This window comes from Microtus ochrogaster, chromosome 21, assembly GCF_000317375.1.
Source record: "Microtus ochrogaster isolate Prairie Vole_2 chromosome 21, MicOch1.0, whole genome shotgun sequence".
In the NCBI taxonomy this organism is placed as follows: domain Eukaryota; kingdom Metazoa; phylum Chordata; class Mammalia; order Rodentia; family Cricetidae; genus Microtus; species Microtus ochrogaster.
In genome coordinates, this window is record NC_022022.1 from 17,999,269 (window position 1) to 18,015,093 (window position 15,825).

Here is a 15,825-nt window from a genome sequence, read left to right on the forward strand (position 1 = left end):
TTTTTTTAAAAAAAATGAATAGTTGGAGTATTTAACGTAAATCTCAGCGTGTTGGCACACAACTCTTATCTCAGCACCAAGGAAGATCCTAAGTTCCAGCCAACCTTGGCTACATAAAGTCCTCATCTCAAAAGAAAACAGTATGTTTTTAAAGAAAAAAAAAGATTAGAAGAACATTTAAGTGTACATCATCCAAATAAAATAGGAAACTGGATTTCTCTAAGTTCTGTACTGAATTAAAGCAAGAGAGATGAACTTTGAAAATATATCCATAAGTGTTGGGGAAAATTATGCAAAGGAGAAAGTTATTTTTCGTGGGATTCTTACTTGAAGCAGGTATAAAAGTGTTAAAAATTGTTACAATAATCCCTCTATTTTGGTTTTTTTCCTGTCTGTCTTTCCTCACCCAACTTCTTGTTTCGTTTTGAGCCGAGAGTCTCACTATATACCTGAGGCTAGCCTTCACCATGTGATCCTCGTGGTTCCCCCTACAAGTGCTGGGATTGCGGGCATGGCCACCACGTCTGACTGAGTCACTCCTCACTACCACAGATTCACGTGTGCAATAAGCGTGAGTGCTTGGTTTTTAAAGTCAGTGTTCTCACTCCCGGGCTAAGGAAGGTCTTCTTCCAGTCTATGTTCACTAACGCGTTTCTTTTTCCTTGGGTCAGGTATTTTAAGGCTGTAGCGTGTGTCATAATGTTGCCCAATGTTTACAGAACATGACTAACCAGATAGCTACAAAATAATATGAGTTAATATGTTCCTAAAGTATACTGACTTCCTTGACAAATGACTAAACTTGGCTAAAGTTCCACTGCCAAAATTTGTGGGTTTTTAAAAGTTTGTATTTATTGACTGATTTACGTATTTCATGTATATGAATGTTTTGCCTACATGCATGTATGTGCATCACATGTGTGCCTGGTGCCAACTAGCGAAGAAGAGGGCATCAGATCTCTTGGGACTGGAGTTATACAGTTATGAGCTGCCATGGGGGTGCTGGGAACTGAACCAGGTCCTAGATCAGCCGGTGCTCTTAACTACTGAGCCATTTCTCCAGGTGCCCCCAATTCTTTTTCTTAATAATGAAACTTAATTATTTTTTTAAAATATTTATTTATTATGTATACAATATTCTGTCTGTATGCCTGAAGGCCAGAAGAGGGCACCAGACCTCTTTACAGATGGTTGTGAGCCACTATGTGGTTGCTGGGAATTGAACTCAGGACCTTTGGAAGAGCAGGCAATGCTCTTAACCACTGAGCCATCTCTCCAGCCCCAAACTTAATTATTCTTGATTTTAAATTTTTAATTTTAATTTACTGGCTAATGGTAAGCTTAAAAGTACAGCCAGGAAACACACTGCATTGAAAGCAGTTGCTGATCACTTCTTTTAACTCCCTTCATAGCGCCATACGATAAAGTGTCACCGCTAACCAAGGCATCAAATTAGTGCCAGAGGCAATATAACTTTATGATAGCCTTTACAATCAAGTTACTGGTTAAAATAGTACCTTGGAAAATGCCATTCTCTAACCATAATCTCCCAAAGTGCAAATTTTCTACCAAAAAAAAAATAAGCTGAGGCCTTCTAAACCCTGTCCTCCCAAGGAAATCTTCACTCTTATTTGGAGCCCAGCATTTCCTAAGTAAGGTGCCTAGAACAAGGCCTGGGAACTTAGATAAGCACAGGGTTTTTAAAAATGGTTTATTTTATTTTTATTTTTTATTTTTTTTTTTTCCTTTTGGGTTTGTTTGTTTTGTTGGCTTTTAGAGACAGGGTTTCTCTGTGTAACAACCCTAGCTGTCCTTGAATTAGCTCTGTAGACCAGATTGGTCTCAAACTCACAGAGATCCACCTGCCTCTTGCCTCCCAAGTACTGAGATTAAAAAAGCTTACACCACCATCTCCCACCTTGATTTATTTATCTCATTGTATGTGCACTGGCGTTTTGTCTGCATTTACGTCTGTCTGAGGAGCCATCTCTTACTTTCTTCCATGTGTGTGTGTTCTATGCATGTGTCTCAAGTGTGTGAAGATGCACTCACTCACCTTTGCATGTACGTGTGGAGGTCAGAGGGCTATTGCCTGTCTTCCATTGTCGCTTCCACCTTATTTTTTGAGACAGGTTCTCTCACTGAACCTAGAGTTTCCCTTCTCGGATCTGATTATCTTCCTCCCTCCAACACTGGCCTATAACAGATTCACATCACCAATTAGGCTTTTCCATGGGTGCTAGGGATCCAAACTCGGGTCCTCATGCTAGCGCAGCATGTGCTTTGCCCGCTGAGCCATCGCCCCAGGCCTAGATCCCACACAGGCTGACTCTGCAGCCCTGGAACTAGGGATCAGACTTCTCTCTTCACAGTCTCACAGGTAACTCCAGCACAGAGCAAACTGAGTGATGCCTTGGGAACGAGCTCCCTTTGCTGTGGTTAAGCATGGTTTACACACACCTCCACCATACCATACAGGGTTTTCCAGAAGAATCTGCTCCGTTTCCTCTAGAAAACTTCCCCTGGCACCTCATCTCCCAGTTAGGTCGATTTCTCCACAGATCTCTCGGCTTGTCTATCACAGTGCCCAGCGCCTGCCAAGCACCTATAATCCTGTGCCTTGTTGTCCACAATGCCTGGCACCGCAAGCAGTTGGTACTTTTTTCCTGAGCTGAATCTTGCTACACAGGAGTGTCACTTGAGGCCAAGAGCTCACTCCTCTCTGAAGAAAGGCCAATTAGAAACAAAGTTAAAAGCTTTCCCTTGCACGTTATCTAAAGCTGGCAAACCAAGACAGAGCAGTCTCGGAAAATGGACATCCTTCTCTCAGCTTTCTGCAGACGTGCAGGCTCCTCCCAGCAGGGGCTGAAAGGCTGCTTCCTTCTCTTTGAACTGGGATGCCATTGGCCACTCACTTGATTGACAGAGTTCTGTGTGCTCCATAGCTGGGTCAGGAGAAGCCCTGCTTCCTCCCCAGGTCTCCTGAGAATGCCCCTTTTAGAAAATACCTGCCAAGTGCAGGAAGCCGGAACCTCTCAGAGGAACCAGCCACACACTGATGCTCTGTTTACAGTTCTCACTCTGGTCCCATCAGAGAGCCTACAGCACCTGCCAGCTGCATGAAACCTACCAATATCCACCCCCCCCCCCTTTCTCTCAAGTTCTCTGACTACAGATCCTACAACAATTTCATGAACTGTAAACACACAAGGCATGTTAGTTAGAATTTCCACTCTGTACCTCAGGTAGCCACATCTTACCCAAATGTTCACCCCTGACTATGCCCCACAAACCCCATTTCCTGCCAGCCCAACTCCTGCCTATCTCTAGAAGAGAGGACATCTTCTCTCAACTCTGGATCCTTCATTCACCCGCCACAATGAAGTGGGCACCTAATCTTGCCTCTACAGTCAACTGGCTGCTGTCCTGACCATTTCTCCCCTGAATCAGGGGCTCCAGATAGGGGTCCATTGGGTGTGGCAAATTAGAACATTTTCTAACTGGAAACTGTGCCTTTCCTGGAGATGCCTAAATATGAAAACTGCTTTCATTGTCAGCTGTGGTAATGCTATTGAAAGGGCATCTCTCATTTTTCTCAAGTTATTAAATCGAAATGCAAATGTAAGCTCTATTTCTTTAGGCTTCTTGTTTTAGTGTGTAGCTTTATCTAAAAACTACAATACATTATCCAACACAATAGTCTTTCACCCTAACTTTTCATAAATAAGCTTTCTTTTCTTAACTTATTGCGATAAAATATACACAACATGATGAAAGTTTTGGAAGTGTAGAGTCAGTGACAATAAGGACATTCATACTGTTATGAAACTGTCACCACTACTCCCAGAACGTTTTCAAATTCTCCAGCTAAGACTCTGGTCCCATGAAACAATAAGCCCCCATTATCCCTTCTGCCCAGTTCTTGGCAACTTGGAATCTATTTCCTCTCTAGGGACTTAGTTATTCTAAGCATCCCGTATAAGTAGAATCATATGATAAGCTTGCTTTTAGAAAAATCTACTTAACAATTAAATACTAACCAGGATAGGCATTTTTATCTTCTTGGTTAACAGCTTTTTTTTTTTTTTAATAAAAATCATCATAAGGCCGGGCGATGGTGGCGCACGCCTTTAATCCCAGCACTCGGGAGGCAGAGGCAGGCGGATCTCTGTGAGTTCGAGACCAGCCTGGTCTACAGAGCTAGTTCCAGGACAGGCTCCAAAGCCACAGAGAAACCCTGTCTCTCGAAAAAACCAAAATAAATAAATAAATAAATAAATAAATAAAAATCATCATATACCAAGCTCTGAGACACCTCAGGAGGCCCAGGTAAGGTTATGTAGTGGCTAAAAGTTAAACTTTTTTTTTCTTTTCCTTTGGTTTTTGAGACAGGGTTTCCCTGTAGCTTTGGAGCCTGTCCTGGAACTAGCTCTTGTAGACCAGGCTGGCCTCAGAACTCACAGAGTTCCTCCTGCCTCTCCCTCCCAAGTGCTGGGATTAAAGGCGTGCGCCACCACCACCCAACTACACTTTTTTAAGTTTGCTGATGTGCACAATCTTTCCTTTGAAATAAGTGGGGCTATCATGGTAGGGAGTTCAGCAGCTTGACGGACAGCTGTCAGGTCACAGCAACAACAGCCTAGAGTGGAAACTGAACTTCTTCATCAGGACGGGAAGAGGGGAAGCCTGGACTGGTTCAGTTCCAGAGTTAGTCAAGACTGTGAAGGACACGGCTGAAGAGTATGAGAAGGTGACAGGGAAAACTTTCACCTGCCAATTCTGAAGAGTCAATGGGAGCTGCCAATCAAGTGAGCACCTTTTCAGTGCGTATCAGGACAATCAATGGCTCAACAGCTCTCACAGATGCCTGCAGGAGACTCTAACGCCTTCATGAGACTCCAGACTAGTAGAAACTGGAGCTAGGTGGTCACCTGACCTGCCCTGCCACTCCAAAGTCTTTCTTTGCCAAAGTCAACTTGAGATGATCCTTAAATGATCGTGCCTGCAGCATGTGAGATGATCTTAAGCACAGATAGTCTAGTCTTACTGGATCAGATGTCAACCTGGTAGGGAGGGGTTCCTCCCACACCCACGGAACCTACAGCACATCTACCCCGGCTACCCAAGTAGCATTCTCATCATTAGGTGGCAGGCCAGTTCTTCCCTTGTTCACAGCCCCTACGAAGAAGCAGCAGAGAGGCCAACGAGACATCATCCAAACGGTATAATTGTCTACTTGTGTAAGGTAGGGTAGGCTAAGCTGGTTGCATAGAGAGTGGGTGACTGCCAGGGCTGACAGCTCTAGGCACAGACAGCAGCGTCTATAGGACAGAAAACTTTAAGAATGGCTTGAGACAGATCTAAGTTTAAGACCAGTCGACCAGCCTTGTATACATAGTGAGGTCTAGGAAAACCAGCCAGAGCTACATAGAGAACCAGACTTCTCTAAGAGCGGGAAGGCAACAGGCAAGCAGGCAGAAAGGTGGATCTGAGAGCAGAGATTATGGAGATGTGAGACCATCAGGAACTGTGTAACTGCTGAAAGCTGAGATGAGAGAGGGGAGAACATGGAGGGTGGGCAGAGGAAGACACTGCAGGTAGGGGCTCCTGGGAGAGTTACTACCTCCAGGTGCTGAGGAGAAGGCCAGAGCTGGGGTCCTGGCACCTGAAGCACCACACTGCAGCAGTAGGTACCAGGTAATGGATACCTGGCTGTAACAGTAAGAGCTACACGGGTTCAAAACCCAAAGCTTGGCACTCCAACGAGCCTTTATCTAGTCACAGTTTCCACATGAACTGGTATATGACCGTGTGGCAGCACCACCCAGCAGCGGTTCTCTCTCCTTATTTATTTCTGCATTGACAGGAAAATGGATTTTAAAAGCCTAGCAGACATAAAGATAAAAAGGGGAAGGATTTGCTGAGACTATTTCTACTATCCATTTGTGTAAATAAACCATCCCTTGCTCTCAGAGGACTGTGAAACAGTAGGAAAGGTCCTTTGCTTATTTATCCCTGTGCTTCGGAGTCCAGAACCTATGCTAAAATGGGGGAAATGAGCCGGGCGATGGTGGCGCACGCCTTTAATCCCAGCACTCGGGAGGCAGAGGCAGGCGGATCTCTGTGAGTTCGAGACCAGCCTGGTCTACAGAGCTAGTTCCAGAACAGGCTCCAAAGCCACAGAGAAACCCTGTCTCGAAAAACCAAAAAAATAAATAAATAAATAAATAAAAATAAAACGGGGGAAATGCCAAGTAGAAACTCAGCTATGCCTGCAAGGTATGAGAATACTCACATCAAACAATCAAACATTCTATGCCAAACAGTAAATGCTGAAACAAAGTCCTAAAATTGGCAAAGGTAGATATCATGGAAGGTGCCTAAACTTTTTCTTGCCATTTTCATGTGTGTGTGTGTCGTATGAGAGTATGCATGCATGCAGGCACACGGCACAGATGGGATTGTGGGAGATCAGCCACCATGACTCTTCTGCCACTGTCTTAACTAAGGTGGGGTTTCTCAGTACAACCCTGCTGCTGGCATATCTAGTTTTGCTCTGGGGATCCCCTGTCTTACCCTAAAGCTGGAATTACCAGGAGGGCTGCTGTATGCCCCATGAGGGTTCTAGAGAACCAAACCCAGTCCTCCATTCACAAAGCAAGTTCCTTAACCACGGAGCCATCTCTTCAGTCCCTAAATTTTTTTCTTAATGGGAAATAATAAGGGAGGGGATACAGTATGTGTATGTGTTGAATACTGTTAAGAACACTATTAAAATATTTTTAACTGGGTGTGCTGGCACACGCCTTTAATCCCAGCACTTAGGAGGCAGAGGCGAGTGGATCTCTGTGAGTTCAAGGCCAACCTGGTCTTGAACATTTCAGGACATTTCAGGAGAGTCACGGTTACACAGTGAAACTCTGTCTCCAAATGTTTTAAAATAAACAATTTGCTTCCTAACTCCATTAACCATAAAAGACTACCGAGCGGTATTTATTTCATGGTTCTGCTATGGAGATGTTTATGATGTGTATATGCTTGCATGTCCATGCATGTGTATGAGCAGGTGTCCATGTCCACACATGCAGAGGCTAGTCCACATCTTGCCATTTAAAACTATTTTCACTAGAAGATATATTTAAAACCTGAAGGAAACCTGCTTCTACTCCTACGTTTTGATTTAGTTCCAGTAAGACCATTTAAGAAAAAAGATCTTTAGACAGCTGCAGACATGTCAAGTCAAATTGTTTCTAAATAAGGATTCTTACGAACAAAAGGACTTTTTGACATTTTACTCCAGAAAAATAATTGTTGTTTTGCTAGCCTTCTTAGAAGGTTGCAAAATGGGCTCCAAGTTTACTGCATGAGGGCGAACACTTTTATATATATTTAAAGGAGTATAAGATTATTAATAGCAGACACTTAGAAACTGCTTTTTCTAAAAAGCACTGACTCCTCCCTCAGGCCCACGAGATAATGAAGAGCAGACACTTAGAAAATGCTTTTTCTAAAAAGCACTGACTCCTCCCTCAGGCCCACGAGATAATGAAAAGCACAATGGAGACCTGGCACCCCTGCCTTTGCTTTTCATCTGTCTCCTCGGGCATTTCACAAAGCATCAGGATCCCAAAGAAACCTACATCTCTCCATCTAAGTCTAAGTCAGACCCCCACCCACCCACCCACCCACCAAGGGCAGGTGTCATGGTGGTGAGGCCATCCTGAGCAGGAGAAATCATCTTCAAAGAACCAGATTAGTCCCCTCAGCAGTGAGGGTGATAACGCCTCAGTGAACCATGAGGGCTATTTGTACACTGTGAAGATGTATTGCTATGATTGGTGTAATAAAACGCTGAATGGCCAATAGCTAGGCAAGAAGTATAGGCAGGACTTCCAGGGAAGAGAAGAGGAGATTAATTCAGGCATATGGGGGACACCATGGAGATGCGAGATGTCCAACATACAGAATAAAACACACGGGAAAGTCACATGGTAAAATGTAGATTAATAAAAGCAGATTAATTTAAGTTATAAGAGCTAGTGAAACAAGCCTAAGCTAAGGCTGAGCTTTCAGGATTGATAAGTCTCTGTGTCATTATTTGTGAGCTGGAGGCCCAAAGAAAAATCCAACTGCAGGACCAGCCTGTAAGACCAGATCTGAAACAGTGATCTAAAGGGCCATACCTTGGCCAGGACTGCCTAGCCATACCCACTGTCCTGTGCTAAGTCTTCCTTTATTTGAAGATGAACTCGGGGCATCCATTCCTCTCTGGACTGATGGTATCTCCTTTCTGTTTCCACCACCACTGATCTTCTACACGGGAGTTATTAAATGACTTGATGGGGCTGTGGGAGCTGATATTCCTGCCCTAAAACTCTGGTTGCAGATTGTTCAATAACAGGGTCTTTAATCCATGTTTTGAGGAAGCACAGGCAGGCAGATCTCTTTGAGTTCAAGACCAACCTATCCTATACATAGCAAGGTCCAGGGCGGCCAGGACAGATGCCAAAAACTCAAAATAGAGAAACAAACAAAACAAAAAATCAAAACGAAATCTTTTCATTTCTTTTTCTCTTATTTTGCTTTGCTATGAACAGACCCACTTTAGATATATTTATTTCATATTAATCAACATAACAAAGATATTAAAACAAGACTGCAATGGGCCTTACTTATCAACTCACTAAATAAGACAACCATTCATTTCTCCTTTAAAACAACAGCATGCAGTTCATTTTTTAAAAAGCAGGCATAGAAGTCCAAAGGGAAACTAGCATTCATCTCATGGAATTAAGCATTCAACTTGCCAATCTGTGCACAGCCAGTGATTTACCAAGCTGATGATCAAGCAGAGGTCAAGGCAGAGCAGCAATTCATAAGATCTATGCTTACGAATGCATGTAAGGACCTTAGCTTCATCAGTTTATATTCTTCCCACAGCGCACAGAAATCTATCCATACCCAAGGCTGTTAAACCGTAAATGTACCTAGAAAGGCAAGGAGCTCCATCTGCAAGGTCCTAAGGAAACTCAAGTAAGCAGTGTTGTTTGCCTGACTTGGTTTAGAACCGCAAACAGATGCTAAGTCAGGAGCGGTGGCCCATCTTGTCATGCCTCCGGTTCAAGGCATTGTGGCACACACCTTTAACCCCTGTATTCAGGCTAATCTCTGAGTGTCTAAGATCTGCCTGGTCTGCATAAAGAGTTCCAGGACACCCAGAGTTACACAGAGAAAACCTGTCTCAAAACAAACGAACAGAAAGACTTATAGGCTTAGTGTTCAGCCTTAAACGTCTCTCTCCATCCAGCCTTGCCTGCTGGCTAGGCTACGGAGAATGCTGGTACTCACCAGTACAAAGTAGTATGCAGCTAGCGCCGTACAATGGTGAATTACAAAAAACTTGTCGCCGATCACTTTCCAATTCAAAAGGATAATCAATAAATCTGCATGAGAGAAAAATGAGATTTCACATTAGACAAAAGCTGCTTGGTTTTATGAGCGTATTAACCTCATTGTCTGGTAACTCTTAGCTGCCCATTCTGACAATACTAGTATCTGTTTTTGTTTGTTCATTTTTGAGAGAGTTCATGTAGCTTAACTAGCTTCCAATTTGTTATGTAGCTGAGCTTCACCTGGAACTCCTGATCCTCCTATTTCAGCGCTGGGATTGCGGACATACACTGCCTTCCCATGCTCTTAACAGAAAAAGAAAAACCTAGTAAACCCACTAAGAACTGTTCAAAATGCCTACAAGTAAAGAGAAGGCACACCTTTCTCATTAAGAGACTCGGTCTACATATTCTGACTCAGTTCAGTTTAACAAAATAGAAACTGCTCAGAATATTAACACAACTATTTTCTTTAGCAAATGGTTGAACATCAAATGTAGCCGGGGAAACTGACGGTCACCATGGGTTCACACTTGTGGCATTAGAGCTTCTAGAACGTAAGAGATTTCATTTTCAAAAACAAAAGTTACTAGCACAAAACTAGATATAAACATCTTGAAAAAGGGCTCAAGCTACAAATTTTGAAGAGAAACTAAATACTAAAACTAAGAAAAATAATAAGAATATCAGTAATTAATTTCTTTTAATATATACTTCTTTCCTGTATGTTTTGGCTGCTTGGTCACAAGCTATGACGATTTTGTAGCATATTCTATAGAGACTGAGATGGCCTTACTTTGTGTGCTCAATGTTTTACAGATTGTTATCTTACTTAGGAGAGTCTTAATAATAATTTTATTCTGTACACGATCCAGAGCTGCTGAGGTGGTATCTCGGTACAGCGCCTGCCTGGCATGCATAAAGCCGCAGGCCTGGTCCCCAGCACCACAGGAGCTGCATGGTGGCGCCTGCCTGTAATACCGACAATTTTAAGTTGAGGAATCTAAAGTCAAGGTTACCCTTGGCTACATAGCAAGTTTGAGCCCAGCCTGGGCTACAGGGGACCCTATTTCAAAAACAAAAACAAGCTAACACAAAAAAGATTGTCTGAGAGTTACTATTCTGTAATGACAGCATCATTGACCCAGGATGTAACACACTATGAATTGTGTGTCAAAGACATTTTCTGTCAAAGGAGAAAATCTTTTCTCAATTTGTTGACAAGTTCCTTTTTTAAATTCAACTACCAAATAATCCAACAGTCTATCATTACTCTAAAACTTACCCTTTCCTCTTAAAGAGTTACTTATTTCAATATATTTTGTTACAATTCACATCTTCATGGCAAACAAATTTTCTATGAAATTCATCCCTTGTCTTTATCATTGTTGCATCATGTTCTATTTTGACTTTTATTTTCTTTCAGTTATTTACTAAGTTGTAGAATGATAAAATAGGATTTTTATATAAATGTCCACATCGTGGCTGACATCTTTGTTTGATTGCCCACAAGACAACCAAAATGCTTGTAACTGCAGCTAAGATGGCATATTCTCTACTTCCCTTGTCCTCGCTGTAGAAAAGGCCAACCCAAACCCCACCCACCATGAGAAAAAAAAAATGGAGCATAGGAGAATGTGGAGTCAGAATCCACACCTTAACCGATCATGTCTAGACAGCTTACATGTGCAAACAAAAAATCATGTCTACTGGAACATTCTTCAAGAGCCCTGGCACAGGCATCACTAACTTTATAGTAATTATACTAATAGCTCTTCAGGAAAGAGAAAGGTCACTGTTTTGCTTCTGTTTTTTTAAGTGTGAAGGCCTCTGTAACTCAGTCCTTTCTTGATCTAGAAAGCCAAAGGGTAAGTTTCAGGCCTGCCACCATTGAAGGGTTTATTTTTTTCCCTGTACAGATCCTCAAAGCTAATTTTCAAATAAGCCAAAAGCATAAACAATAGATTTTTGCATCACTCCATGAATAGTTTAAAAAGCAATGAGCAATGAAAAAATGCTATCACATACCAGAAATGAGGTAGCCTGAAGCAGTTGCAATATTCAATTTCACAAGCATTGGATCACCCCTATACATATTCAAAACAAAACAAAAACCCACATTATCTTCTTAAACATATGAACTGATTCATGTGAACATATTATCTGATTTATTGAGACAAGGCTTCACAAGGTCCAGGCTGGCCTTGAACTTGCTAGAGCCAGCCTTGAACTAGAATTCCTGTTTCCACTTCCCCTGCTAGGTTCACAGGATACAGCAGCACATCCAACACAGTAACAACTGTTTTAATCAGAAGAGCTGTTGTGCATACTTCCCATAGAGTTTACTCAATGGTTAAACTGCCTCTAGAATCTTCCTGATGACCAATCACTGATTCTCGGCATTTAAATTGGGCTGAAATCTTTTAAGAAACCGTCTAACATCAATCCACACTGAGGTTTGCAGTGCCTAAAACACAGCTCCTAAGGATGGCCAAGGGCAGCCCATGTATTTTCTAGAGTGCTCAGAACTATTCCAGGAGCTCCAAATCCAGGGCATAGCAGTGTGTTTGTGCTTTAAAGGCAGAGGCAGCACCCAGTTTCACTGCACTTCTGGAGGAAGCCTGAGGGCCCTCTGGCCTATGGGAAGTGGGTCACTAACAATTCTGGACTCTATTCTAAACCTATCTACAAACAGTCTTAGAAATGCGTCTTCATATGACTTTTGTTCACATATGGACTGAAATTGAATTTTAGATGCCGATTTTTAAAAATTCCATACTTAGAATCAGTGACTCAAATAAACAAAGAAATCATCTATCCCATCTTTGATTTTTGAGACAATACAGTCCTATCAATATTACTCTACTGAGGATGGAACAGATTTGCCTATTACCTGATAATGTGGTCAGAACAGGACAATTTGACCATGGTATTGTGACCAGGTTCACAGATGCATATCAATATAAAGAATTTATTTAAAAATTTTCTATCTAGTTTATTATTAGTAATATATCTGAGTATCATGGCTATGTGAGTATAGGTGTGGGCACGCTAGTGTGTGTGTGTGTGTGTGTGTGTGTGTGTGTGTGTGTGTGTGTGTACAAAGGACAACTTTCAGGAGTCTGCCCTTTCAGCCCACCATTCATGTGGGTTCTAGGGGTTAACCCCAGGTCACCAGGCTTGGGCAGGGCAGGGTGTAACCTGCTGAGCACCCCACTAGCCTAGGATGGGCACATATTTGTTCCACTCCATCTTTCATGTGATTTGTAGTATGTGTTATTTTAAAATTAACACAAAACAAAACTAGTAATAGCTGAACTAAAATGGAAATGCAGAAGAAAAGTCACATTTTCGTCATACATTGTGACCTGTAAATAAATGTAATCCAAGAAAACTAGACCTGGAATAAAGCATAGACCCAAAGGAAAAAAAAAAACAGCAAAATTTATGTTAGGTTAAAGTTTACCAAGGCAAAACCTGACCAAGAAGCCACATCTATTTATTTTTTTATACAATGTACTTCTCAAAGGACTTGTTCTGTTTACGATCATGTGAGAAAAATAAATATGGGCGAATTAAAGGTACAGTTTATGTAGATTGAGAATAAAAAATCTGGTCAAGGTATGAAATATGCTAAATTGAATTATTTTGGGAAAAACATCTTCCTAATAGAAATAAAAATGAATCAGCTGGTATGATCCTAAAGGGATAATTTTACACTTATGGCAGGGGGTCGTATCACAGCGGTGGTCCAAACACCTGGTTAAATTGTCCTGTATCCACGGAACACAGTCACCTCCCATCAGTACCTCCCACACCTACTTACTCCCTTACATTGAACTGACCTAACCCTTCCTAAGTAGCTCCAGCAGTGTGCAAAACTTGCGCAATTGCAACCAGAAGAGCTGCCTTCATGTTTACCTTAGATTATGACATGTGCTAGATCCACCACATTAATAATAAGTGCTTCCTGTGTGATTTTAACCCCTCTCGCATGGCCATCTCTCATTTCAGTTCTTTGGCGGCAAACAATGGGCCTCACACAAGTTTAAAGGCAAACCTTTAGTGGCTACTCCAGCTGACTGTCCTAGCTCAAAGATGACGCTGTTTTTCTCACGACAGTATTTGGAATAACGTGGTTTTGCTTAACTCATCATATTCTCTTTGTTTTAGGTAACAAATTGCAATTTGAAAGCAAAATGGCCCTCTTTGTGTTTGTGTTCACATCTAAAATCATTTTAATATAACTGGCTGAAGTAGGACTGACTATAAGCACTTTAATAAGGCAGACATCAAAAATAATCGATATGTTCTTAAGTAATGCAAATGAGGCTTCTATTAATAATTCATAGCAAAGCATAAGTCAAAATGAATAACAACTGGGAAAGAAACAGCTTACCAGAGTGGATCAGCTATAGTAGGCTCATCAAATAAGAAGAGGTATAAGCCAAAAATCCCAACCAGCAAAGAGTGGCACGTAGATACTACCCTGAAATGAAACAAGGCACACACACAAAGCTCTCAGATTCCTTGCAGCAAATGACTTGTTCCTCTAAGACATTTTTCATCCTGAAAAAATGCACACCTTGGAGCATTAAAGCTAAATATGAAAGAGTGCAATCAACGGAGGAGAGTATATCTGAGGATGGCTAAACACCGTCATTTAAAGGCGACAGGGGCATGACTCAGCAGCAAAGCCCTTGCCTACCATGTATAAGCCTCTAGGTTCATCAATCAATAATTGGGCCGGGGTGGTGACACACGCCTTTAATCCCAGCATTCAGAAGGCAGACACAGATGGATCTCTGAGAGTTTGAGACCAGCCTGGTCTACGTTATCTATAACAGCCAGACTTTTATGGTAGGACCATGCCTTAAGAAACATAATGGTAGAGGCAGGCAGATCTCTGTGAGTTCGAGACCAGCCTGGTCTACAAGAGCTAGTTCCAGGACAGGCTCCAAAACCACAGAGAAACCCTGTCTCGAAAAACCAAAAAAAAAAAAAAAAAGAAACATAATGGTAATAACAATGATGATAATGATGTAGTCATTTAGAAATTATAGGGCCACAGCTTTATTTTCAAATGAACAGGTTCTACAATCCCAAGTGAATCGTTTCCCTGTGTTAAGCTTCTGAAGTGGAAACACACTTGATGACACTGTTAACAGAGACTTGCCTAAACTGGCACAGCTGACAAGGTTACTACCCTGTGCCCCCACGTTCTATCCACATCCACAGCAGTTGAGCTGCAGGAGAGTTGCTCGCATTGCCACCACCCTGCCTGCAAACGCTGCGTCTAAGCCACACAGGTGGTTCCTACTGCTATTCAAAAACCTGTGAGAGGGAAGAATAACCTCTCCTGAACTCCTGCAGAGGGATTAGTGACCACGTGTCAAAAACGTTTCCTTCTCAGCTCCTTCCCAAGATGGTTCAGCAGGTAAAAAGCACCTGCTTGCTGACTCTGAGTCCTGGAGAACTTTTAGGTTTCCTTTTGTAAAATAAAATCTAAGTTTTAAATTTTGTTTCTTACAGGCAGGCTTCAAGTGTCAGTCTTCATGAAGTGTTAAACGGTAGGCGAAGTATGGTAAGTGCTCAGAGGACAGAAATGACATTTTGTCAAAAGTTCTCACTATGCCGAACAAGACACGCAGAAGCAGACGCTAGGGACGACCCGTCAGTCTGGATCAGAACCTTCATTTACACAGCTGAGTGCTGTGACGGCATTGGGAGGTGAAGGCAGGAAAATCAGAAGGCTATCCTGGGCTACATAGTGAGCTGCAGGCCAGCCTGGGATACGTGAGACTCCGTCTCAGAAAAGCAAAGTAACAAAAACCACCCCAAAAGTCTATACTTGCAGAAGCTGCTGTTGGTAAACACTTGAGATTTTTATCTTTTAAGACCATGGTCCTGGAAAAGCAAAAACGCAGATCCTCTAGTAGCTAAAACGAAATGCCAAAGGGAAAGATTTCAAAGAAGAGTTGCCTGCTGTTTGGAGCATATGTCAAGGCTGGAGGCTGAGTTTTAGGACATAAACATGTACTTCCAGCCAGCTTTCCTTTGTACTCTTTATCCCTAGGTTCCAAGTATACAAGCTGGAGCAGGAAGCAGGAAAGAGAGAGACGAGGAAAATGCTATTCGAACAGCTAAATGAATCTCATATGAGGCCAGATTCCTTCCTCGAAGCAGAACTTGGTTTCACACGTTATAATTTCCTGCATCCCAGAACAGTGATGATACTGAAAAACGCAAAATAGTCTCCAATTTCATTTTCATCTCTGCTTCCATTTCTCGGTACCAGCCCTATTCTTTGGTTTGCAGCCACACAAGATTCAGAAGCTTCCACATATTCTAACCACATTGAAAGAGAAACAAGAAAAGGAGTTCAAAATATACCCAGAAAATCTATCTCTCCCACTCGTCTTTCTCACCAGTTTTT

The 15,825-nt window shown here is 42.1% G+C and overlaps 1 protein-coding gene across 4 annotated transcripts in view; it reads right to left on the reverse strand.

Annotated features, from left to right (window-relative positions):
* LOC101990910 (transmembrane protein 56) overlaps positions 1-15,825 on the reverse strand; it is a 70,923-nt gene that overhangs the window by 10,977 nt on the left and 44,121 nt on the right. For all 4 annotated transcript variants that reach the window (XM_013350047.1, XM_013350048.2, XM_026784027.1 and 1 more), the window contains 3 exons: positions 13,789-13,878; positions 11,418-11,476; positions 9,349-9,443 (listed from right to left, as the gene is read on the reverse strand). In XM_013350047.1, the coding sequence (XP_013205501.1) occupies positions 9,349-9,443; positions 11,418-11,476; positions 13,789-13,878 (244 nt within the window). The remainder of the gene's footprint in view (positions 1-9,348; positions 9,444-11,417; positions 11,477-13,788; positions 13,879-15,825) is intronic.